This window comes from Sebastes fasciatus, chromosome 21 (genome assembly GCF_043250625.1).
Source record: "Sebastes fasciatus isolate fSebFas1 chromosome 21, fSebFas1.pri, whole genome shotgun sequence".
Taxonomy (NCBI): domain Eukaryota; kingdom Metazoa; phylum Chordata; class Actinopteri; order Perciformes; family Sebastidae; genus Sebastes; species Sebastes fasciatus.
The window spans coordinates 10,382,108-10,409,514 of NC_133815.1; the positions used below are offsets into that span (position 1 = coordinate 10,382,108).

Genomic DNA, 27,407 nt, shown 5'->3' on the forward strand with positions numbered 1-27,407 from the left:
CTTCACGATCGCGGACAGTGCAGGACGGCGACGGGGGCGAGTGGGGGGGGATGAATTAACGCTTGTGCTCTTTTTCACATCGAACCACGGCGACTAAAACCCATGAGACTGCGTCTCATCCCAGCTGTCCTAGATTCTCTCAAAACAAAACAGAAGCATAGCAGCAAAGGGTCATGGGAGACTTGGCAGGCCAGCTGTGAGACAGGAAGTGTGGACACAAGGGTGACCGGATGATGGGAAAGTGATGCAATCTGACACAGTGCAGGCTTGACCTCTGAGTTCAGATGAGTTCAGATGACTTTATCTTCGCTCCGCATTGATGCGTGTAATGTACCTCAATTAAGAGAGTTTAGGACCAATTTCAACTCGAACGCTGGTGTTACTGGAAGAAAATATGATTGGAAAACTGTATTATTCCGGTATCAGCGGGGGACAGAGGGGCCTCTAGTGTTTTGCGCTAAGCATATAGGCTCATGACTGTGTGAAAGCAGTTGGTTATCCACCCCTCGGGATCACACTCAGCAGTTGGGAATGGCCTAAAATAGACCAGTTCGTGTCCTTTGAGAATTGCCAGAGATTTACTCTCATAGCAACAACCAACACCAAAAGTTTCAAGCTTTCTTTTAGGCCAACTTCACATCAAAAGGCCTCGCTCTATGCTCAAAACAAATCTGGGAGAAGCGTATACAAATGACACCGGTTGAAATATGTTGTATAGTAATTTAGCCACAAAATGAAAAAGTCTCACGCAAACTGTAGCTCGGCCACTTTGATATACTGTACGGACAAATTATCTAAAAAGACAGGCACAGTATTTATGGAGTTTAGAGGAATCTCATCCAAATTATATAAATAAATAACTATTACTCTAGAGCTGCAAGTACTGAACTTTAATCACAAACTAGTCCTTATTCAAAGGTAGATTGGGTACCAATACATAACAGAGATATTGATGATTACTTAATAATAAACACATCATAGCTGAAAAGTGTTTTCGCTTCCCCATTTTCAGTTCCCCATTCATTACAACCTCATATTCTCCACTTCTCAAGGCGCAAAGCTGGATGTTACCGTCTAGCCCACAGAGAGATGGCACCGGTGAACCGACCCGCCGTTTTTGTGGCTGGAAAACAAGACGAGATGTCCCTTTTTTTGTGTCCTTTATTTTGGAACGGTGAAACCAACGCAACGTAAAAAGGGATGACACAAACATGAGTGGTGGCTTCACAGAAGCTACAGAGAGAAAAAAAATCAAAATCAGTGATCTGTATCAGCCCTGAAAAGCCTGATCAAAGCACCCCTATCATACACCACAAAACAAATTACATAACCAAAGTGCTTGTGGGAAATATATTGTAGAACAGGCTAAATTTAGAAATAAGACCACTGCATTAGTATTTGCAGAAATAAGTTGCATATGAGCCAGACTCATACATTATCTAATATTTGTTTTAACGCCACCAATTTATTTAACGCAACTTGCAATTTTTGGGTTGTACCGATCTCAGTTGTAAAGCTAGAGTGAAGATCCTGGCATCATATGAAACTAGAAAACTTAAGGAATCCATTGTTACCAACCATGTCATACTAAGTTATTAAAAAGGAGGATACATAGCACTCCATACTTACACTAAATTCTGGCAAGGCCATTTTCAAAAGGGGTCCCTTGACCTCTGACCTCCAGATATGTGAATGAAAATGGGTTCTATAGGTACCCACAAGTCTCCCCTTTACAGACATGCCCACTTTATGATAATCACATGCAGTTTGGGGCAAGTCATAGTCAAGTCAGCACACTGACAGCTGTTGTTGCCTGTTGGGCGTCAGTTTGCCATGTTATGATATCAGCATATTACCTCCCAGTATTCACACTAAATTAGTTTAATGTAGTCTATAAATAGCCTTAGCAGCATCCTACCAGCACGGAAACACATCCTCTCTGTAAGCAAATACACACCAGAACATAATACCTCCATGTAAGAAAGGATCCATTTCCTCAGACCCCACCTACATCAGCAGAGCCTACACATCCGCATCCACGCCCAGCTAGTTGCTGGAGTTGCCAGTTGTTGTTCTGGGTGGCCTGCTTGCTTACAGCTACCAGGTCCAATGATGGCCACATCCAAGCAATCTGGGATCAAGGCAACAGCAAAATAAATCTTCAGGTTACCTCACTGACTCTGAGAGCTCCAGGGGATTTCCCAATGACTAATCCAAGTTTACAAAGCAGGAGGATTCCTAACATCAAGTATTACAGTACAATAAATCTGTTTGCGGTTTAGTTTTGTGTGGTGTTAGGCTACTTTAATCTACTAGTAGCATTAAGGAGTCAGTAAAAGAGACAATCTTGCCACGCAATGTACTGTAGTTGTATACCTCGTTGCAACAGCAGCCCTCTGGGAAAAAAAAGCTATTGTTACAGTCAAAATAGCAGATCATTTGTAAACCGCAAGATAATAATCCCAGGCAGCCTGTGTCAGAGAGATGAAATGGATACACTGGCTTCCTCGTAGTCTTCGTACATCCTGGCAAATATGAGCCCTAGGGCGCTGTCACAATAGGACTAAACAAGCCACTTGGGACACATGTCTGGGAGGGCCACGTGTTGGAACTTGTGAGAGCATCTTGAGAGCGGGAGGGAGGCATTCCAGATTGCATGGTGATGCCACAAAAAAAATCTGGGGTCTGCAACGAGATGTTTGATAGGAGAGACAAGAAAAACAACACTTTCCACAGACATCCTCAACTCTGTGCTGCCGGACTGAGAAACAGCCGGCACACATTTTGATAGGACTGGGACGAAACACCCATCTCCCGATTCCATACTGTCACAATACTTGGGTGCAGATTCTATATGTATTGCAATTCGATATTAGAATTTATTGCCATTTTTGTTAACTTTTTTAACACCAGATCAGGGGAAAACGTTGAATAATAGGGACTTTTACTAAAATATCTGAATTTAGACAGTAAAATTGTTTGATATTCAGCATGTACTCATGCTTACTCAGACTACAACAATAGAAACAATAACTTCTTTCTACCTCCGCATAGACTCAAATGAAGCAAATATATCAATTCTGGCATTAAAATAATCTATTTAAAAAAATTTTTAAATTGCAATACATAGGTGAATTAATTTTGTTTTTCACCCCTAATAAGAACTAGCTTATTTGAAGGTTTGAATGATTCTTCACATGCAACCACTAATGTTGATGACGGCAACCATTTATTCAAAGTCCTCAGGGGACACACTGTGGTGGAGTGAAGTAAACCCGACCGGCTACAACTACTGTTAGTTCAACACACTTGCATAAAATATCTAGGGGTGGGCAGACTAAACAGGCTTCAGTGCATTTCAGTGAAAATGCAGCTGTTCCTCAAAAGTAAACTTTCAGTAATAAAGAAATTTAAAAGAAATACAATACATTTTGACATCATTGTCAACGAATTCTGTCATCACAATGAGAGACGCATTTGCAAGTACACACATCCTCATTTTCACACTGCCAAACCCACAGAAAGAAAACCCCGAACCATAATGAACTAATAGAGAAAAACACCACTGAAACTGCACACGTCTTTCCTCCTACATGAGAGGAAGTCAAATCACTTACTCCAAATGAGAAATGATAGCAAATATTTCAACCGCACACAGTCTAGGCTGTAAACTTTTACAGAAGTGAGGAGACACATTTCATCACACCAAACACCCCTTAACTGTGCAGTGCTTTATGACTTTGCCTTTGCAAAGCGTTAACAGCTGAACAGGTTATGTTCTCAGGTCTGCTTAGTCAAAAAAAGTAGCACTTGTCATTCTTCACCTTACTGCACCTGACAAAAAGCTAAGTTCCTTTTTCCACCAGGTGACCTTGGTCAACACATAGAAAGTACCGTTCTTATTGACTGTTCAAACACTCCTACATGCATGAGCAGTCAAAGGAAAACAAGTCAGACAGAAAAAGACGAAATTGCAAAAGAAAATGAGGAAATGGAAGTGAGCATAAATGCAATAACTGAGATTAGGGAGATAACAAAAGAGAAGAGACACAACGACGGAAAAAAAACCCAGTTTCTCAACTTCAATAGAAACCCAAAGCCACTTAATACATTAGAATTCCTGAGCTTCTCATTTGACCAGGGAAATTTTCAGCCACATTAGATTTTTTGGCTATCACAAAAATGCACAGTTGGTATTTTCCCCTCGGCTGTGAGGACAGATTTGGCTGCTTGAGGCCACTGGTGGCACAAAGCAGGCACCGGGAAAGAGGCACGGGCAGGAAAAAGAGCTCATCGCTGCGTGTCCGTCAGATCATACTGTCATAACATCACACAAGGGCATTGTTTGAGGGTATCTGAGTCAACACATGAGCTATAAATAGGACGCAGATGAAGTAAATAGGGCCACATCACTGCAAACACTCATAGCTGAATAGTGAAAGCTTTAGTTCAGGGGGAGTCCTCGATTCCCGGACATGAGCTCACGACCTGGCAGCTGATGGGGCGCAAATGTTCTCCCTGGGTCTCCTAATAGCTATTTTCACATCTCGCAAATTGGCTTCAACACTCAGGAGAAATATATCAGCCTTCGAGCAAATCACGCTGGTAACTCCACCATGTTTCTCCCTGCAAACTGGGCCTATCATCCCACTGACTCCCACTGAGAACAGAGCAGACCATAATGTCTCTCTCCCCATCTCGCCTCCCTGAAACCTTGACAAGAGACCGGGAAGAGGTCTGTCAGTGTGACAGTAACTATATTATTCAGCAGCTGCTAGCACTGTGACGACACATATATCTCCCGATTCGATACTATCACGATACTTGTGCGCCGATTCTACAAGTATTGCGATTTGATATTACGATTTATTGCAATTTGTTAACTTTTTTTAACACTAGACTATGGGAAAAAGTTGAATCATACACTTCTAGGGAAATTTTCTTTTTGGAAAATATCTAAATTAATAGAGTAAAAATGTTAAGAGTTTCAGCATGTATGTAGTCAGATATGTCCTGAAGTCAAATATATCAGTCAAATAAAAGAATAAAGACATTTCCCTCACAAATTACGGATATGACGTTGAGTTACTCAGACTACAACAATAAAAGCGGTAACTTCTTTCTACCTCTGCATAGACTCAAATGAAGCAAATATATTGATTCTGGCATTAAAAAATCGTAAAAAAGAAATCGTGATACATAGTTGAATCGATTTTTTCTCCCACCCCTAGATATACTATTCAGCAGCTGCAGAAAAAAGAAACATTGGAGTTTGGAAAGAGACACATGCTGCCCCTTTAAATCATTCAGATCTAACTAACCACATATCTCCAAATTAATATCTGCGAGATAAAATACTCAAGCCATATTATTAATCTGCTGATTGTTTCACAGTGCTGTTGAACAAGTTTTGTAACGGCCCACACAAACATAAGCCACGGAGCTTGCCAACAATTATACAGCCTTATCGCCCATTGTGCCGCTGAAGCATGACATTTAGTCTGGCTGTGGTTGTGTAAGGTAGAAACAATGTTAGGAGATAAACAGAGGGAGTGATTAACAAACATTTTGCCCCGAAACATAAATGGTTTCACTTACACAGTACATTTGGCTACCGATTACTGATCTCCCTGGGTAGATGAAAGTTAACGGACATGTTCCTACTAGTATGCGGTTTCTGTCTTTGAATTGGAGATGACATTGACAGAAAATAATTAGAGTAATTTATCAAGTAAGAACACACAAATCATTCTCTGGTGCCAGCTTCTCCAATGCAAAGATGTTTATATGATTGTAAATAGGGATGCACCGATACCGATACTGAATCGGATATCAGGCCGATACCGACTCATATATAAATATACGATTTATTATATTAATAATAAATGGAAAATAAATTAATTTGTTGGGTAAGTAATGTTTAAGTCAAGTCTGGTTTTGACTTAAACATAAAATAATGATCCCAGTCACTTCCACACAGTGAGGCACACAGCTTATTAATTTAACACTGTATCGGCAGATACCCAAAGCCCAGCTATCGGTATAGAGACTGAAAAAGTCAGATGGGTGCATCCCTAATTGTAAACAGAATATATTTGCGTTTGGGACAGATGTTAAGCCAAAACAAGATATCTTAAGCCAACATCTTGGACTATGTGAAACTGTGATGGACATTTTACAGGCTAAATGATTAGTCAATTAATAATAAAAATACATAAACAATAATAATTCCAATGCATCAACCCAATGGCCATATTAGTAAGCAAACAAGAGGTGGTAGACTGACTACAATAATGTGTGTAAAAACACAGCTAACTGGCTGTTTAACACAGGTATCATAAGTTAATGTTGCCTCCATGACCAAACTGGGTCCAATCAATGCACAACAACTTTAACTTGAGCACTGGTTACATTACAAACACAGACAATAAGACATAGTGAATGCAGTAAATTAGAAGATGCAGATCGTATTTCTGAATATATTTGGGTTTGGGACAGATGTTAAGCCAAAACAAGATATCTTAAGCCAACATCTTGTACTCTGGGAAACTGTGATTTCATTTTACAGGCTAAATGATTAGTCAATTAATAATAAAAATACATAAACAATAATAATTCCAATGCATCAACCCAATGGCCATATTAGTAAGCAAACAAGAGGTGGTAGACTGACTACAATAATGTGTGTAAAATCACAGCTAACTGGTTGTTTAACACACAAGTATCATAAGTTAATGTTAGGTTAATGCCTCCATGACCAAAGTGCACAACAACTTTAACTTGAGCTCTGGTTACATTACAAAATAAGAGACAATAAGACACAGTGAATGCAGTAAATCAGAAGATGCAGACAACATATCTGAAGCCATCACCTTGGACTCTGGGAAACTGATTTCATTTTACAGGCTAAATGATTAATCAATTAATAGTAAGAAATAAAACAATTAATGAAAACAATTCCTAATTCCAATGCATCAACCAAAGGCCATATTAGTAGGCAAACAAGAGGAGAATGTGTGTAAAATCACAGCTGTTTAACACAATAAGTTAATGTTAGTATGACCAAACTGGGTGCAATCACTGCACAACAACTTAACTTGGTTACACTACAAATAAGAGACAATAAGACAAAGTGAATGCAGTGAACTAGAAGATGCAGACCTGTGGTTTGTCTGAGGCTATACCGTTGCTTGAGGCGTCCTCTCTCCATTTTCTCCAATCTCAGACATAAAAAGCGTTAACGTGGTGGAAAATGAAGAGTAGAAGCCACTCATTCAGAGCTAGTTTAATCTTTTATCTGTGGGCTTTTTATCCCATAACTTGACATCTAAACTTGGCAAAACCTGGTTAAGAAAAGGCAGCTTCTTTAACAGCCAAATGAAGCAGCTAATGGTGAATTCAAGGATAGCAGCAGGAGAAGCTAGCCTGATAGCTTCACCACAACCAGTCAAGAGAGCAGCTCACAATCACAATCAAAAACCGTGTCTTACCTCTTCACCACCTCCTCTTCTTTATCTCCTCACAGTACAGATTCAACACCTCGAAGAGGAGTCACACAAATGATGTCCTCTTTGGTTATTTTCCCACTCCAACAGGCTAGCCTAGAGCTGATGAGACGTGCCCCGTTGGAATAGCATTTCTTCTATATCAAAGCATGTCATTGCTCAGCAGCAGAGCTAGGCTAACCAGTTAGCAGCAGCCTCACAAGCTGTTCAGAGTCAAGGTCCCGCCCCCTTACTCGCATCTGATTGGCTGTTGGGGATTCGACTCTGCGTTTGATTGGACCGCGGCGCTGTCAGTCAATCACGCTGCTGCAGCTGCTGATGTTTGGTGTCCCCCCCTAATATAAGCATCCATCATGATTTTCAACCTTGTGAGGCTAAAAAAGTCAACATAATGGAGACTATAAAAGAAATTTGAATGAAGAGAGAGATATACAGATATATCTTATTATTTTATATTTACTATTGCTATTATTTATTAATTAATTTGGTTCAGGAAAGAAAAGATGTAGCCTACTGGAGGCCTTTAAAGCAATGAGTGGGGCTTTTATGCTGTATAATTTGGGGAAAGTGATAATTTTTTTAATTGATAATTTTAATTGACAACTAGATAAAAAAAAGATATATAAGTGTGGACAATCAGCTCAAGTGAATTGCACTTTATCCATCATGATTTTCGCCTTGTGAGGCTAAAAAAGTCAACATAATCGAGACTATAATAGAAAATGTGAATGAAGAGAGAGATCTACAGATATATCTTATTATTCTATACCTACTATTACTATTAGTTATTATCAATTTGGCTCAGATGTCCAAAAGAAAAGATGTAGGAGGCCTTGGGGCTTTGCTTTTATCCTATATAATTTGGGGAAAGTGATCATTTTTTTAATTGATCATTTTAATTGACATCTAAATAAAGAAAATGTATACAAGTGTGGACAATCAGCTCATATAAAAAGTGAATTGCACCTTATCCATTATGATTTTCGCCTTGTGAAGCTAAAAAGTCAACATAATCAAATAAAGATGTAGCCTATACTGAAGGCCTTTAAAGCCCTGAGTGGGGCTTTGCTTTTATCCTGTATAATTTAGGGAAAGTGATCATTGATCATTTTAATTGACAACTAGATAAAGAAAAGGTATACAAGTGTGGACAATCAGCTCATATAAAAAGTGAATTGCACTTTATCCATCATGATTTTCGCCTTCTGAGGCTAAAAAAGTCAACATAATCGAGACTATAAAGAGAAACGTGAATGAAGAGAGAGATTTACAGATATAGTTTATTATTTTATACTTTTACTATTGCTATTATTTATTAATTAATTTGGCTCACATGTCCAAAAGACAAGATGTAGCCTACTGGAGGCCTTTAAGGCTTTTTTTCCATGTTAAAAGGTTATTTTTTGGTTAAGTTTTTGCTTATCCGATGAGAGGGTGTTACTGCAAAGGAAAGAGGGTGTCGTATCCTGTACAGATCGTAAAGCCCCCTGAGACAAATTTGTGATTCTGGACTATACAAATAAAATTGACTTGACTTGACTTGAGTGGGACTTTGCTTTTATCCTCTATAATTTAGTGAAATTGCTATCTTTTTAATTGATCATTTTAATTGACAACTAGATAAAGTAAAAAATTTAACATTTTAAAAAGTAAAAGTATAAATGTGTGAACAATCACATAAAAAAGTGAATTGCACCTTATTTTCCTAGGTTATGACGGTTTCCTAAATGTTAGCTGCAGCTGTCTGCACTTGAAGTATGGTATTATATGATGAATAGATATATTTAATAGTTGGAAAGTCTTGTTCGCAGAGTGTTTTTGAGCCTTTCATAAAAAAATGCTCAGTCATCTGCACTGTGCGGCACAAATACAGACACTCAACACTCACATACATACAATAACTCATCATTAAATTCCATTCAGACCCCTCCTGGGAAATGATACTTCTAATAAACATGTCTGCAGTGAAGAGGCTTGCAGAGTAATTTGGAAGGTTGTGCAGCACGCTGCAGGATGCAATCTGTTTCCTGCTCAAACAGATGGGCCTCCTCTACATGTATTCTGCTTTTCTGCACCCAAAATTCCATCTCAAAACAAGACTGATGCAGCACACATAACTGGAGACTAAACCCACTTTATCTCAGTTTATTCACATGTTTTAGTTTGAAAAATAAACTTCAGGTATTGAACCATGGTGTTTTAAAAGAAAACATCACGTCAGACAAAGCGTGCATTCAAAGTAAAAGACAATTTCATATTGTGCTTTGGTTGTAAATAGATTAAGCTTGTAGTTTACTCACCACTTTATTGGCATCACTGATAGTAGATTGTTATCACACAGATTTCATTGCAGCCGCTGCTCTTTGTGTGTGGTTATAACCACAAGGCTGATTGTTTCCTATTTCAACAGAAATATGTTAAACATTCAACAGTGTCATAAATTTACAACACTTTATCAGGTCATAAATTTGTCAAATAACTGCTTCTCACTAAATAAACAGGGTTTGGATTGAAGTGTGTCATGTAATGTGTTTAAATTGTTTTGATGCAATAACAGCTACCTCTGACTGAGTAATGGAGTGGGTTGTGAATGCCACCTGCTGGGCTCTCTGTGAAACATCCATGTTGTGTCAGTTTTGAACCGCAACATGTCTTCTTTCATCCGCTCTGCATCATCATTATGTCTTTATTTCATTCCATCACTGTTGCCTTTGCCTCGGGGAAATCGCAGAGACTGACTGCCTCGGCTTGACACAGTGAAAGGAAACAGCACTGGAGAACCGCTGAATTGTCCACTATACAGGAAAAAAGAATGCAGATGGGTCTCATGTTGTTAAAGGGGACTTTAATTCAATACAGTGCACCTGCCTCTGGGCATTAGTCTGATATGCGTCTGAAAGTAAACAGAAGCAGAATCCAGGGATGTAATCACTACTAATGTTAAATATCATGTGGCTGCTGAGGCCAGAATTTACGTAAGAAAGCACGGAAATGTGCCGTTTGTGCACAAAATATTGCTGGGAGTAAATAATACATATTGCTAGTTTCCCTGTGCATAAAATAACAGTTAATGTGAAGAGTCTACTTGTAATTTGAGATATATTTTATGAACAACCCTAGTTACTGTATGTTGTACAGTATATGACAGAGCACCTATCCCAGCACTTAAAGGTCACTATCCACCCCTGGCTCCTCTGTTATGGTGTCATATTTGAAAGAATTCAGATTAAGGCTAAGAAAAGCAATACCAGTTATTTTATGAAACATGGGTGGTATTTATTTTTATTCTTTCATTCCTTGTATGCGGTATGAATGATTTGTGGGCTGACATTTACAGTGTGACAACTGTGGCAGTGTGACAACAGACGGATACACCACACCTTGTTGGTGTTATTATTATTAAAAAAGGTGCATATCATTCAGAGCTGCAACGATTAATCGATTAGTTGTCAACTATTGAATTAATCTCCATCTACTTTGGTAATCGATTAATCGGTTTGAGTGGGTTTTTTAAAGAAAGAAAAGTCAAAATTCTTTGATTCCAGCTATTTAAATGTGAATATTTTCTGGTTTCTGTACTCCTCTGTGACAGTATGAATATGTTTGAGTTGTGGACAAAACAAGACATTTGAGAACGTCATCTTGAGCTTTGGGAAACACTGATCGACATTTTCTGACATTTTATAGACTAAACGACTAATCGATTAATCGACAATGAAAATAATCGTTAGTTGCAGCCCTAATATCATTTAAATGATCATCTTACACTGCCACACACAATACCAGATTCAATATGGTTTAAAATGCTGGAGCAAAATAAATTCACAAAAATTAAATTTACTTTTTTTATGATGACATTTTGGTCTTCGACAGAGTTTGACATTGAAAGCAGTACTATCAGGGGGACATGGTCACCGTATTACATTTGTCTTTTATTTCACACACAAATATTAAGACATTAGTTACACAACTGGCACCCTTCCAACAACACAACGATACAAAAATCATCAGATGAAGATTCAGACATTCTTTAAATTGCACAACCAAGCAACATTGTAAACAAATAGACCGACATATCAAAACTCATTTGATGGGCGAGTCCAGGATCTCTTGGTAATCCTGCCGAATGGCCCTGCTCACCCGGTACAGCTTGAGCCCTGTCAGGGTGAACACGCTGATCATGATGACTAGGCCTCCGAGGACATCATAGACAGATGGGATCATCCTCAGGACAATGAGCTGGAGCAACATGGCGACCACGAACTCTAGGTGCTGCACTGTGCTAACTAAGGCTGGATGAAACTTGTTTAGAGCATAGTAGACTCCGAGGAATGCCACGGTGGAGCAGATACAGATCCCAATTAAATAGCCCCAGGTCTCCCCATCCAGAGGAATGATGGGCTCCTGCATGATAAACATGGTGGAGGCACCCCACACCGTGCCCGTCCAGCCGAAGGTAAAGAGTGCCGTCCACATGCTGACGCGCTCCTTAATGGCTCTGTAGACGATCATGGAGAGAGCGGCGGTCAAGCCGGCCGTCACTGTCATTGTGTAGCCAAAGGCCTCCTTCCAGAACCCGAGCCTGGACTTCTCCTCGCCCGCCACGTTCGGCACCATGACAAGACACAGGCCGAACACGCTTCCCACGACCGTGACCACATCTGTGTAGCCCAGCCTCTCATCCAGCAACAGGAAGGCCAGTATCGCACTGAAGACTGTGGTGGATGCACGCCACATGATGGTGCCGTTACTGGGTGGTACTATAGCAAAAGAGGTGTAGGCGCATGTGATTGAGATTACATTGCACACACCGTAGAAGAAGAGACGAAGCCGGTAGCCCTTAGGGCCAAAGGGGGCCTCTTGGTAGTAGAAGACCACCAGGATGGACAGCACCTGGATCACGGAGCGGATGAAGAGCAGCTCGAGGGAGGGCACTTTAGAGCGGTCGGCCGCTAAACGAGTAATCAGCGCCACGCAGCCATGAGCCACCGCCGCCCCAAACAAGGCCATCCAGGTCACCCGGGAGGCCAAGACATTCGCCTCTCCGAAGCTAGCCAGCTGACCCCCGACCCCCTTGTCTCTTGGCACAGTTGGCGGCTTCGGCTGGGTCTCCATGGTCCCAAACAAAGTCCTGCTACCTTTACTGTCTGACACCAGTTTCTTTGCCACATTAGCTTCCGCGAAGGCGCCAAACTCCTCAAAGGAGGGCGCGTCATCGTACCCTTCATCGCCAGGCTGGGGGAAGTGAGTGGCATATTTCACCGTCACTGTGTTCGGGTGAATCTTAACCCGTTTTTTTGTTCCATACTGCAGCGAGGATGAAGATCCATCCATGTTTCCTTGTGCGTCAGAGGGGGTAATCTGAAAAAAAACAGCATACAAATCATTGCAGTGTTACTGAAATAATATTCAAATGAATTGTTGCCTGAATTGTCTGATTTTATTTCCATAATCAGTCAAAACTGAGCTTTCCTGAAGCAGAGAGAAATGTTTGCATAATTCACAACTTGTTTTCTTCTGTATCCAACCGTCACACTCACACAAAACACACACACACAGATAAACTGTAACACACTTTACTGTATCAGCCCTATCTCACTTACCTTTTCACTCTGCCTGCCTACCCTTACACTTGTGTTGTGTTACTTCTATATATATCCCGTGCGAGCTCATATAAGCCAAGCAGCAAACACTCTGAGGCTGATGCAGTCTGATGGGGATGGAATTACATAACAGGAAACCACACAGGGGACGATGCATGAATGTGGGCCACTTACGAGTATGGATGGAGTTGCACATCATAAATTAACAAAGCCTGGGACGAGGACTGTGTGAAAGGGTTAAATGATGTTGAATAGTTTGGTGGTCCCTTCAGTTATGAGAGATTTTGGATGCTTCCTTTAAACAGCAATGGGATTTGGTTTAAGGGGTGAGATTACAAAAATGTTACAAAATAAAATCAATATATTTTACATAAAAATGAAAACAATATATTTATTATATTATTATATAATATAAGATCATTATTACTACTACATTCATTCTGTCAATCCCTTAAAGACACAGCATTGATCAAAACCACAAGGGGGCAGATAGATACTCTTATTTGCCTTCTCTCCTCTTTTACATGCGATTGCTCCTCCTTTTTTTGAAATATGCATGAATAAAACTTGATCCTTAATAATAATAAACGATGGAAATGGAAATGTAATGTTAGGTCGAGGGGATAATGATAAAAAAAAATGTAATCTTTGAGTATGACAAGAAACCTCAAAGCAAATGTGAGCACTTATAAGCCAATTCAAGGATTGCTTAATATCTTTTAATATTCTTTCTGACAGAAAATCACGCACAAAAAATCACCTTTAAATTACAATTAAGGTTGATAAATGTGAAATGTTCTTGTGAAATAGTAAAATGTTGTTTAATTTAGGTTAAAACTAGCAAAGAGCGACCAACCTAGATTCTGTAAAATCCTTATCAATGGACATTTTTAAGGAGCGTTTGTACATAATATTAACTGAGTGCATGCAAAAAAAAAAAAAAAACACATCTTACCTTTTGTTCTTTGAATAGTTCCTATTGATGCATAAACCCGGGTTCGTTTCATAAATGAAGACCTCGTTTGATTTCTTGATCCTTACATTTGGTCAACTGCCATTTCCCCATCTTCCTCTTGGAGATGCGTGCTGCTTCCACGCTGCCGATGGACGCTGCTTCTGCTGGAGCTGCTGCTGTTGCTGAGGGCGATGATGATGAGGAGGATGATGGTGGTGGTGATGATGATGATGATGATGATGATGAAGATGATGAAGGTGAAACTGGGGGGAGAAGCAACTGTCACTGTCACAGCCAGTGGTTTCTCCTCCTCCTCATCCTCATCTTCATCCCTAAGACTGATTCCCACCTCTCATTCGTCATCTCTCAGGAGGGAAAAGGGGATGTGCGTCGGTCACTCATCATCATCATCATCATCATGGTCATAAGATTAATCCACTTTAGGAGGAAGATTTGATTAGTCTTTTTGAAGCAATTATACCATGATGAAGGAAATAAAAGCTTTTTGTATGAGCTTAATTTTCAATTTATATTACTTTTATTATTATTATTATCATGTTTAAAGGGTCGCCTCTGCAGCTCTTCATGCTGATTTTCTAGCCTCATTTGCAACATCTTTGTATGGCCCATGTCTGCAAATACATACTGGATGACTATTTCTTTTATTTTGCGTTATTAGGCAGCTTGAAGTGATTGGGGTTCCCATAATCCTCTCTGGGATCCTCTCATTAGCACCAAGAGGACCCTCATGAGATTGCTGGTTCTTCCTCATGTGTATAGTGCTCATTTCTTGTTCCTAACAAGAAAAATAAATTCTGTCTGTCTTTATAGGAGGTTCACTTTAACCATCACTTTCTAAATATCATTTTGCATCCATTTTTTGAAGCCAAATGCTGACGCAAAACAACCTCAAAGCAAAAGCCATGCAGGCGGCATATGCTGACTGCGGGTTGATGAAAGGCAGGCAAACATTTATAGTCACATGAAGATGGGGGGAAGTTGAAAGCACTAAAATTAGATTGTTGAGTTTACCCCCCGGGCGAGGCAACAAGAACCTTGGCTTGTATAATTCAGATCATCCTGCCACTAGCTGCCACCGCCTCTGTAACATGACGGTGGCTTTAATTGGCACGGAGCTCAGAGGAAGATGATTTGTGATGTTGTGGCAATTAACCCTGTGTCAACATTTACATTAAGCTATTTACAGTGAATCAATCAGACAGCAGGGAATATGAGCTTTAAGGGACATAATTGACTTGTTATGAGTGCAATAATTGTAGTAGAATATGATTACATTATCTTATAAACAAATGAAGTCAACTTTGCAGAAGATAAAGAGATAATGGAACTGTAGCATCAGCAAAATAAAGCCCTTATTTAAAACACAGTTTAAGTGAATGCTTAAGGATTATATTTTGTTATGAATGGAGGATGGATATTTGAGAATTATTGGAATATAACTACCCGGGCTCATCATATTTATGTATTATTCAGAATAATTAAAAGGGCCAGTGTGTAGCATTTCGGGGGATCTATTAGCAGAAATGGAATATAATATTCATAACTATGTTTTCATTAGTCTATAATCACCTGAAACCTAGAATCGTTGTGTTTTCATTAGCTTATAGAATGAGCCCTTCATAAAGGGAGTGGGTCCTCTTCACAGAGTCCGCCATGCTGCTCCGCCATGTTTCTCCAGTAGCCCAGAACGGACAAATCCAAACACGGACTCTAGAGAGCCTTTCGCGTTTTTATGTTACCTGAAGGCCGCAGATTGCAAAATCGTGCCACGATCTGACTTCTGTTGCTCCTAAAGTAGTATTATTATAGTAAAGATGCATGGCCTCCGAGCGAGGCGAACGGCGTTACCACGATTTTGTACACGACGGCTCACGTTACCACAGTCTTGGAAAAGGAGGAGTGCGTGGAGGGGTGCTCAGTTGGTTGCAATCTGCAACCACATCACTGCACTGTCCCTTTAAAATGTCAATGAACAATTAAAAGCAATACATATATCCATGTTTACCATCCTCACAAAATGTGTTTTTGTTACAAGTTACATAGGTTGACACCACTATCATGTCTACCTGTTAAATATGACGCTACAGCCAGGAGACAGTTAGCTTAGCTTAGCATAAAGACTGGAAACTCTGAGGAACAGTTAGCGGGTTCAAAAAAAAATCTGCCTTCCAGCACCTCGAAAGCTCACTAATTAAAATGTTATATCTCATTAAGCAAGCTTCCAGTCTTTATGCTAAGCTAAGATATTAGAGTGGCATTCTTCTTCACATCTAACTCTTGGCAAGAACAAATATTTCCAAAAGTGTCAAACTATTCCTTTAAAATATTTTTAATTGATTTATTGGTTGTGAGCTTCTGTAGTCTTTCCTATAATCGTTGTTTGTTATATTGTTTTTTTTTCTCTGAAACTAATTAGGGAACGCCTCAATTTGCCACAACACATGGCGCTCAAAACGACTACTCTGGGTGTGTATGAGGCTGTAACTGCTTAAGCATCCAGTGCCTGCAGCATTAAGTCGGGGGATAAAAACAACACCATAAACTCTAAACTGCCTCACAGCTCATTGAACCACAATGAAACAGGGAAGTAATAGCGACGTGTCCTTTCATTTTACCGTCCAGGGTGCATCACAACATAAGAAATTCATGGATGTTTTTATAATTTACTCGAACATTCAGACTGTTGAAGTTGAAGGAAGTGAAATGCTGGAGTTTTTTATTTCCTTAACTCATTTAACAGGGGTATGAATCTGCTCTATTAAATATGTCTCGGGAGATGGCAACACCTTAAGCTTCCCTAATCTCGACTACACTCATTTTCTGTCAGGCAGCTTTAGCAGAGGCTCCACTGGCAGATGATTTCCTTAAAATGAAAGTATATTGATTGTATTGGATGTCATATTGATATTCATATTGCCCCGAGCTCATCAGCTAAATGTGACAACAATTTAAAACAGACGTGAGCACATAATGAAGACTAATTACTGGCGATAGCAGGCCGTGTTGGTTATTATGCCCTGTAGCGCATCAAGTTTTTCTTTGCATCACAAGAGATTTCAAGACGGTAAAAATCCAGCATACATAATTACGTAGCGTCCACAGGAACAACACTCCGTTTGCACTGAATGTGGTTAATAAGTGGAAATATCTCAAGTCATGTGCAAAACTTTGTACTTTTCCTGTGAGGAATCACAGGATTGGTAAAAAGCAAGATTTGCTATTTTTAACAAAGAATCTTCTACTGTGGACTTCTGACATTTCATTGTCATTTCTGTGTCTGCAAGCTGTTTTCTTGCTTTCTCATATTCCAGTGGTGGTTAAATCTATAGGAGCTACAATTCCTTAACTGTCATCTCATATTTCTCTTATTTTCATTTTCCTTCAATGAGTTGTTTTCGACTGAAAATGGAATTTTGTATTACCGCCATTGGCTTGTTGGTGAACATTGGAGAAAATAGAAGAGCCCTGGTGTATTTTGTATCGATCGCCTGTATTCCCCCCCCCCCGTCCTATCCTCTAAAAGGCTTTCATGATGAACATGTGGCTCATTTATCTTCCGTCTGGGACTCGAACCATCTGTCATTGATTAGGCAGTTATATCTCAGCTTTATTGGCCGGAAAGCAGAAAAACGTCAAACCTCCATCCAATCTATTGGTACATTGACTGACAGGCTTATACAGCAATTTAAGGATTTGGAGAATAGTGTTGTTGAGAGCAGGGCTGTCGCTGACATGGAGCAAATAAAGTGGAATAAATGGAAGATGGTGGCTTAAATAGGCAATTTGTGTGGGTGGAGAGATAATAGATGTGGCTCCTGCTTTGTTCACCTCAAGGGCTGATGAAACCAAGTAGCACAGTGAATGAGATCAAGCATGCCCGACAATTTCCTTATCAAACAACAAGACCAGTGCTAAATATCTACAAGCATGAAAGATATGGTTTACTATACACTTTGCATACAAATGTAAATCCTGTGGATTGCCATTGAATGAATCAAAAGATCCTGCAGAGAGGCTGGAGGCTGTTAGGCTTTCACTTTATCTGCAAGAACACTCTGTTACTGTTCGCCCAGCTGCCAAGGTCCAAGGCAAACTTTCCCCAACATGATGCTACCTGCAGACATTGATCTGGGAATAGCTCATCCCCGTTGGCAAGCTACCCGCACTTTTGTTTACTGTCTATTTGCTGAACCTAAAACCAAACAGCGCCTCATTCTTTATGAATCATAAATGGGCCAACTCAGCAGTTTGTTCTATATCGAGCCTATTTAATTATGTATGAGCTGAGGAGGATTCCTATTTTCGTATAGAGGAGCATCCATTCTGGTTTGATATATTCTCCTCAACCCAGACCGAATGCCAATAATTGCTTCCCTATCAATTCCCATACAAAGAAGTATCTGGTCACACACATGAACATGTATAATCATAGGTCATATACAATATGATACATATCAAAACTTTGCTTTCCTTTTAGCTTTAATATAGACTCAAATTTCAACAAGACTAAGTGTGGTATGATGCCTTGAGCTAAATGCTAACGTCAACATGCCACAGTAACATGCTCACAATAACAATAATGCTAACATGCTAATCTTAAAGGTGCAAAATGCGAAATTGGGAGCATTTCTATTGCCTTCGCGCGGCTCTCAACATGGTGACGGCTGGGCCAGCGGCTCACAGCTAACAGCGTTTACAGTTAAAACAACAGCAACAGTTGTCAGCACAAAGGGGGAACCGAAGAGTGGGTGCTACGCCTCCGCAACGGTGCTGTCGGTCAGTATGGCGTGAGAGCAGTGCAGAGCGGCGGCCGTGTGCTAGCCAGTAGGGCACGCTCACATGCACTGAAAGCATGCACAGCCAGCCTGGCTATGTCAACAAAGCACAGAGAAACTCGGATTACAACACACAGAGGGAGAGCGACTTCATTCTCTGCTCAGGTAGACATTACTCCTCTATATCTTTACATTGCAAATAGTTGTTTGCTGCTATACTAATGCTCTCTAAAGAGCACCTTAAGCATGTATAATGTTTACCACGGTCACTATCTTAGTTTAGCGGATTAACATGCTAACATTCGCTAATTATCAGTAAACACAAAGAACAGGAGTTGAGTCATAAACCATCCAATAGTTGTTGAGATATTTCAATCTGTCTGGATAATGTGAAGAGAAACAAACACATATAGGCTAATATTTCACCAAGTAACTCCAAATGTATTGGTGAACCATGAACACACTATGTACTCAGGCATCCAAAAGCCATCGGTTGCAGTATTAGAGACAGGTAAGCAAAGATTAAACAGTTAAACTTAATCTAAATAAGTAGAAAACTATGAGGAATATTGGAGCAAATTAACTGTCATCAGTCCTCACAATAGTTACTGTATCACAAAGTGTGACTCAAAATTGATGTATCATCTCAACAAGAACCCAAACATACATCAGAGGAAGGCAGCACATGGAGGAGTTAATTGACCATATGGTGGATTTGTTTCAATCTGACAGAACAATGATGAAGGAGCCCTGTACCTCTGAGGATTAATGCTCTCAATTCTGCCAATTCAATAAGCCTATGTGCAATCACACTAAAATCAATTGAAAGATCAGAAGATGGACTTTTAAATGAAATAAAATCATCATCCGCAAAAATCTGAGCAATTATTTATCTAACGCTTGCATAAAAATAGCAATCCAAATGGACTGTGGGAAGTTTATTATTAAGGACAAAGCAGTTTGCCAGACTTTTTTTTACATCCTCGTCTCACCCCTGATCAAACTCATACCAACTAAAGCAGATGATGAGAAATAACACATTATTTTTTTCGTTTATTGTGATATTATCAGCTCCTCAGAGCAGCCAATGCCGAGTATAATTGGATCCTGAAGCTCCAGCAGCTGTTAAATATTTATTTTTTCAGCTGGTATTCTGTGAGACTTCGCTGTGCCTGTGAGAGCTCTTTATAACTCAACAGTCAGAAAAGCTTATCATTTCTTTCTGAAGGAATTTTGAATCAGTGAACCATTTGGGAGAATTGCTGAGCGGTCTGTCATTACTTCCGGATGTCTCACAGCGAGCTTGTACCTTGAGACTTTGATTAGCATGATTGAGTGTGAGCAGCAGATGGGTCATTTTAAAATTTGTCTCATTTCTTTTCTGTGCGTAATTGGTCCGAGGAAAAATGTTTTATTTAATGTGTGTGTTCGTTCCTCTAAGTGCACATTGTGTGTTTGACTGCATAAACACAAAGTCATCTGATGTGCATTTTGGGTGCATGCAAGCATAAAAGTGCGTAAAGTTACAAATTACCCGCATTGTTGGTAATGTCAAAGTTTTGCATGACAACCTGCTCATGCTTTCTCTAACAGTCCAACTGTTGAATAACCAGTAATTCTTATTAGGCTGATAAGTATGTACAAATATTAGGCTACATGAAGACAGTCTTTTAATAGGAGCTCAAATAGAGCGTTTCAGACAGAGGGTGAAAAGAGGTGATGCAACACAGCCGGTATGAGAAAAAATAAAGCGTTTTTTGAACATTAAAGTATGTAAACATGTTCTAGTAGAAACCCAAAATAAAAAAATACAAGTATGCACCCGAAAATTAGGATAATGGGCCATCTTTAATGTGGGGCATCAGTTTTGGGGAAATTCCTGTCCAGTTCCTGAAGTATCTATTTTCATGTTTCATCTACATTACTGTGTATCATATAATTCCTGGGAAAATAGAGCCTCCTGTAAAGTGTTTTAAATCGCCTGGGCGCTCAGCAAATGTCATCCATCTGATGCCATTTTCCATTACTAGGCAAAATGACCCTTAACAGCTGCCTGGGAGAAAGTGCCTTTAACGTCCTAAATTGCTGTTAACATGTCACCCTTATTACACAATGTTCAACCTGTGTGGAACGTGCCTGAAATGGAATATATCTCTGCAAAATCATAGCGTCTGAGTTGAATTGTATGGCACAATGTTGTTGCATGGGGCAGATGTATTATGGAAATACCCATATATTTTAAAAGGTAAGAATTTATGCTTAAGGATCCAAGGATGCAGTTAAACAGTTAAACGTAGGGCCCACTGATAGGCAGGCTGAAAAAGGGAAGCAGATCACAGGACATACTTGTGAACATGAGGTAAATGTGTCACTTTTGTGACACTTTGTATGAGCGGGTGCGGCACACCGCCTTCATGTTGGACTCAGTGACATTTTGAGGTAGAATTACAGTGAGCTATGTTATTTGCCATACTCTAGAGATTAAAAAGCATCGTATGAGAGTATACAAGCGGAGAAGATGTCTTCAGTTTTCAACATGGATAGACATCGTTAAGTCTAGTCAAGCATATGCATGGGTAACCGTGGGTACACTACTTCTGTGGCTGTTCAACGGAGTGAATATTTCTGCATTGTTATGCTGGAGACCCTTATTTAGGCTGTACAAAATAAGACCAAGTCTAATGAGAAAGTCTAGAAAAAACCCTTCTTCTCCATCTTAAAATAACGTCAGAAAGACCATCTGGAACAGAGTCATCCAGTTTTGCCTCAGGTGCTTTAACCTAACATCAACGTTAGACATGGCTGTTTCTGGTTTTGATTAGCCTATGCCTCAACCCCTTTAGTCTTCTGCCACAGACCAGCCCGCGAGGCCTGATGACGACAACCGCTGTGTGTGCCAGTGTGTGCATGTGCTGATCCATAATACATGTGACGCTTCTGACTAGACGCCTCCTCTCATGAGAATGCCCTTTTCTTTGCATCTGTCCGCCCATTACAGCGTCACATCTCTTCTGATCTCATTCACAAATAAATGTTCTGCACAATTTATTAGATTTACAATTATGTAAATGTCGTAATGGATCATCACGCTGCCGTGGATGCTGTTTTATTGAAAGTCCTGTCTGTTCTCCGGGATAGTTCAGAGCTAGATCGAGAGAGAGATAAAGACCGCAAGCCCAAGAGGTAGCTGTGTTGCGTTTATTGTCATCCCAGTGCAGCAGCGGCAAAAGCGTGTTTTAAAGTCGGGATTCATCCATCATGCTGTTATGGAGAGCACGGAGGATGTCAGTCATATTATGAGGTGCAAAATGAACCAAACTGTGTGACTGCATAAATCACACTCTCTCGCTGTGTGAGGGAGCACTGCAGGCTGTAGTCGCTGTAGAGACACAGAACAATAACAACACCGATCAAAGTGTTTTATGTGCAGCAAAGGCTGGAGTGTGATGGTGTAGGCAGTTCAAACTAGATGCATCTACATCAATAGTAGTATTGATTGTGAGGCCAGCAGCTGGCTCAAGAAAGGATGTCTGTATCCAATACACACTAAAATCAAATAGTTTCGAGATCTACACCTCTTCTATGCGATGCCATTGGCATGTTTGTCTTCCATCCCTTGCTCCCTCTCTGAATTGCATATAAATGATGCCAAACATTAACATCAATGACCACTTTTTATTTTTGATGTTGACATAATTTTAGTGTATTTAGATATTTAAGATGAAATAAGCCTTTACTGATCCCCAAAGGGGAAATTCAGATGTTTAATTATGTATAGCTGTACCAAAAACTGTACATAAGAAGTGAACGTAGTCACCCATTGGTTTGTGGACTACCATTTTGAAGCCTCGAGTTCGGCATTTGGGCCGGTGCCATCTTGTTTTTTTGCAACCAGAAGTGATGACCAAAAAGACTATAATTAACTTTCATGAACTGAAAATACACTGTGAAAGGGTTAAAGTTGACGAAAATGCGGACAACTACCAGACCAGACAACACCGTGGTAGCGACCTGTCAATCACATGGTAGCCACGCCCTAAAGTATACCCTGCTTTATGGTCTATTTGACTCTAAATGGGACCATAATTTACTAAATGAACATCATGCTGTATTGAAGAAGACTTGAAATTAACGATTGAGACCATGAACTCATGTTTACAATGTTTACTGAGGTAATAAATCAAGTGATAAGTAGGCTCATTTTCTCATAGACTTCTATACAATCAGTCTTCTTTTTGCAACCAGAGGAGTCGCCCCCTGCTGGAAATTAGAAAGAATGCAAGTTTAAGGCACTTCCACATTGGCTTCACTTTTAAGAACTGGAGGTTGCCGCCTGACTAGTACATAAAACTAAACGGCTTGTAACTCTTTTACACACTAGCGCTGAACCAATTAGTCAATTAATCGATTAGTTGACTGTCATAAAATGAATTAAAAAACAATTTTAATTATCGATTAATTGTTTAAATCATTTCAAACAGTATAATCAAAATTCTCTGGGTTTTGGGCTGTTTTTCAGATCGTCAGGTAAAAAAAAACACATAGAAATTGGCTCTGGGGCATTTTTCACCATACTCTGACATTTTATAGACAAAGCGTTTATTCGATTAATCAAGAAATTCATTGGCAGATTAATCAATAATGAAAATAATCATTAGTGGCAGCCCAGTTACACCCACAAGCCTATCAACGCTTTGCAATATCATTAATTCTCAGTCCATGTTGCTGTGTTAGAAAGTTGCACTCACATTCATTTGATCTCTTGACTTGGACAGGAAAAACTGTGAAATCGATGTGAATGATATGCAAGTACATTTGACGAGAACATTTCACACACCAGACAGCCGCCAGTTCTTTAGTCACAGACATTATGATAAGTGGTTTCAACTGAAGCATTTCTGCCTGAGTGATTTATCTAAAGGTGAGTGATGATGAGATGACGCTGACCGCCTAAGACTATCCTTTAGCCACATATATTTTTTTTTTCAATCCCTTGATCACGTGAAATCATTTCAGACCGAGGCCTGACATTTAGCTCCAGAAAATGTAGCTATTATAAACGTTTTGTTCCGATGTCATGAGTCAGATACAAAGGTCGCACACACCTGAGGGATATTATTCCTGCTGTAAAAGCTTAGTGGGGAGAGAAAATACAGAAGCATGATAGAGCGACGAGGGAGGCTTATTATGTTTAAATTTTCTGGGTGAAGAGGTGAATTTCCCAGAGCAAAACTGACTCAATTTACAACTCAATTTGTGCATCCTTGCATAAAGTCTGCCATGTACCACTGCATGAATTCATACTGCCTTTTTGTTCGAGTTCTGCCTTCAGTTCAGGGGAAACTCTTTCTTTGGTATCAGAAGTAAACAGCAGTATCACTATACTATAGTCCCTGTAGAAAGCCATGTAAGAGGAAAATGGATCAATAGGATATTCTGTTTTACACTTCAGCCGTCTCACAGGAAGTCCACCGAGGCACACACCACCGCCACTACCGAGGACCTGAATAAAATCAATCTCAGAACAACGGCAAAATGGGAATCAGATTGACTGTCGCACCTGAGAATAAATGTGTCCTTCAAAGTCCTTTGTGGAGTCACTAGTCTGCTACAAAACAAGCTGTCCAGTATCGGATGCATTTATCATATTCAATACCTGACGGGGTTTCTAATAGAGAGTCGAAGTCCCTCCCTGTCCTGTGGACCACCACGGGACCTTATTCAACGGCGAGGTACAAATATTTTTTTGATCCTGTTTGGAAGTTAGTTTAGTAAGATAAGTTTGTCATAAACCTGTTGAAGTAAAAGACTGTGAATACGTTATTAGAAAGACTACAAACCCAAAGGTCGCGTAGTGACGTCTCTCTCTCTGAAGCTATGATGCCTGTGTGTTTCGTACTTGGGTGTACTCACACAAGCAACAGGTCTGGCTCGTTTGTTCACTTCCCGGCTGATAAAAAGACCAGGAGAAGCTGGATAAAACACATCAGATAAGACAACGTTACATTTGTTTGTGGAACATAGTATTGGTGACGTATATTGTGCGAAACCAGAGATGTAGTTCACTAAGTGGTTTCATACTAAACTAAATGATACTACGACAAACCTATGACAATCTGTGACTTTCTTGACCTGCACAATGACATTTTAAATTGACAAATGTCATTTGTGTGATTCATGCCACAATTCAATCAGTATCAAAAAACTATTTGTCTCTCGCCGTTGACTACCGTACATATTTTCTCTGAAATGAGGGAGGGGCTTTGCCGCAATATTGGGCCACAGAGAGAGGAGGGAAAAGATGCAAGATGCCATGACATGTGATGACTCCTTTCCTTCACTGGCCCATTCACTTCGGTGACAGCATGTGATTCAAACCAGCAATTACAGCGAAGTCTGGGGCCAGATTATCAGTGAAGCACAACCCATTATTTGCCAGAGAATTAATCATCATCTGCATCACAACAGTGTTGTGTTAAAATGGACTAGAGGGAGGGAGGGAGGAAGGTCAGAGAGCAAGGTGATTTATTGGGAGGGATTAACAATTATAGATTCACCAGAGCCCTATGTGAAGCAGACACTTAAATCAAAATCCTCCTATTCATCATTGGGTGTATTGTCACTGATATTGCCACTCCATAAAATGAGAAGACAACAAAGACATGTTGCTTTGTGGGACTGCCAGTGAAGCTAGCTGTCAGTATATCATGTTGATTCCTTGCAACTGCTTGATTTAAAGCATAGGTCATTTTTCTTATTACCAACAAATCCCATCACAAGACCAAAACCACCAATGAATTGATCCTGTTAATAAGCCCTGCCTGTGGAGCCAAAGCCTGACGTAGCTCATTACCCTCTGTCATACAGCTCCATTGTTTTCTATTATTACAGCCCTGTCTCCTAAAAATTACATTCCCATACAACTAAGCTGCATTCTCAATTACGTTTGGAAGGAAAAGTAGTTTGTTGCGGATTATGTTTGTCCAATAGTTGCTGATATATTTCAGTCTGGACCAAAGTTAGTTGACATTGACGGACTGATATAGCCATCACTAGAGAATTTTGTCAAGGAAAAACTGGCATGGCCATTTTCAAAGGGGTCCCTTGACCACTGACCTCAAGATATGTGAATGAAAATGGTTTCTATGGGTACCCACGAGTCTCCCCTTTACAGTCATGCTCACTTGATGATAATCACACTGACACACTGACAGCTGTTGTTGCCTGTTGGGCTTGAGTTTGCCATGTTATGATTTGAGCATATTTTTTATGCTAAATGCAGTACCTGTGAGGGTTTCTGGGCAATATTTGTCATTGTTTTGTATTTTTAATTGATTCTAATAATAAATATATACATAAGTTTGCATAAAGTAAGAATATTTGCCAACTCCCATGTTGATAAGATAAAAAATTGTTCCCATTAAAAACACTATTTAGCCCTTTTGTTATGTTTACTTAATGTTTACTAAAGACTAAACTGCTCATCTCAAATTACTGAGCCTTCAAAAAAATGAATTTATATATTTGTGACACATTTTCAAAGATTTAGCATGAATGAATGGACTCTGGGTTGACTGTCTGGGAAGTCAGAAAGTCCTGAGGAACAAATTCAATCTTGCTTTTGGTCTTTTCATGGGATTTGCTGACAATAAGAAAAAATAGAGTAGCGCCAGACTAATCCTTTAAATGTGTAAATCAGAACAACTCTACCTCCTTCTCTATTAGCTCCCATTACCCAGACTATTTGTCCCTCGGGAAAAATACAGAGAGGGCTGAAGTATGCCATTTCCTCATTACCCCTGACTACAAGTATTTCCAATTCAGCCTTTAAATTCAGCAAGACTGCCTGCATTTTCCATTACGCCCTTAGAGTGCCTCCTCAAAATGCCCATCAACATGTTCTCTCAGTGTATTAGACCATGAGGCAGGGCACTTTGTTTTGATTTTGGTCGAAGGGAACATTTCCTTCAAACACTCATTATCGCCAGATACCGCAGAATATTGATTCGTGCAGTCAGGTCAACCCATTACATTTATCTCCGCAAACACGGTTGCCATGACATAAAACCACGTCGCTAAGCTAATTTTGTATTTGTGCTGAAAAGGTTGACGAGAATCAGATAATGAGAGTGAGAAGAGGAGGGAAAGGATGTGAGATAACGGAGCCGGTGTAAACAGCAACGTTTCAATCAGGCGTGGCAGGAACGTGTGACATCGGTTGTGTCAGGGAGGCTGATAGAGTAACATATTCTAATAAAATAGAGCCACAAATGTCATCACTATATCAGGCCGAAACAGATTATGATAGCCCTGTGCTCTGGTGCATTTTAATCAGTGAATAATGTCATGAGAGGAAGGACATAAATCATACTGAGTAAAGAACGAGATAATAGCAGGCTTTTTATGCACACAGCGTTGAGAAAGTTTCAGCACATAAAACTCTTGAAATTCAAGCTGCAGTTTGAAAGGTGTCACGGGAAAGACTGCATTACGAGCCTGAATAAATTGACATTGGAGCCCTTCATGCATTCTCTACCCCTCAGGCTTA

At 39.9% G+C, this 27,407-nt stretch overlaps 2 protein-coding genes across 2 annotated transcripts in view; both read right to left on the reverse strand.

The window, feature by feature from the left end:
• The window catches only part of nck1b (NCK adaptor protein 1b), a 30,148-nt gene extending 22,502 nt beyond the window's left edge, over positions 1–7,646 (reverse strand). The window contains exon 1 of the mRNA XM_074622435.1: positions 7,491–7,646. The gene's annotated coding sequence lies outside the window, so the exon portion shown is untranslated. The remainder of the gene's footprint in view (positions 1–7,490) is intronic.
• Positions 7,647–10,765: 3,119 nt separating this feature from the next.
• slc35g2b (solute carrier family 35 member G2b) lies at positions 10,766–14,403 on the reverse strand. The gene is made up of 2 exons (XM_074622093.1): positions 14,064–14,403; positions 10,766–12,866 (listed from the first exon to the last, which is right to left on the reverse strand). Exon 2 carries the CDS (start codon positions 12,837–12,839, stop codon positions 11,589–11,591), a length of 1,251 nt encoding a protein of 416 aa, XP_074478194.1. The 5' UTR covers positions 12,840–12,866; positions 14,064–14,403; the 3' UTR covers positions 10,766–11,588.
• Positions 14,404–27,407: the final 13,004 nt, after the last annotated feature.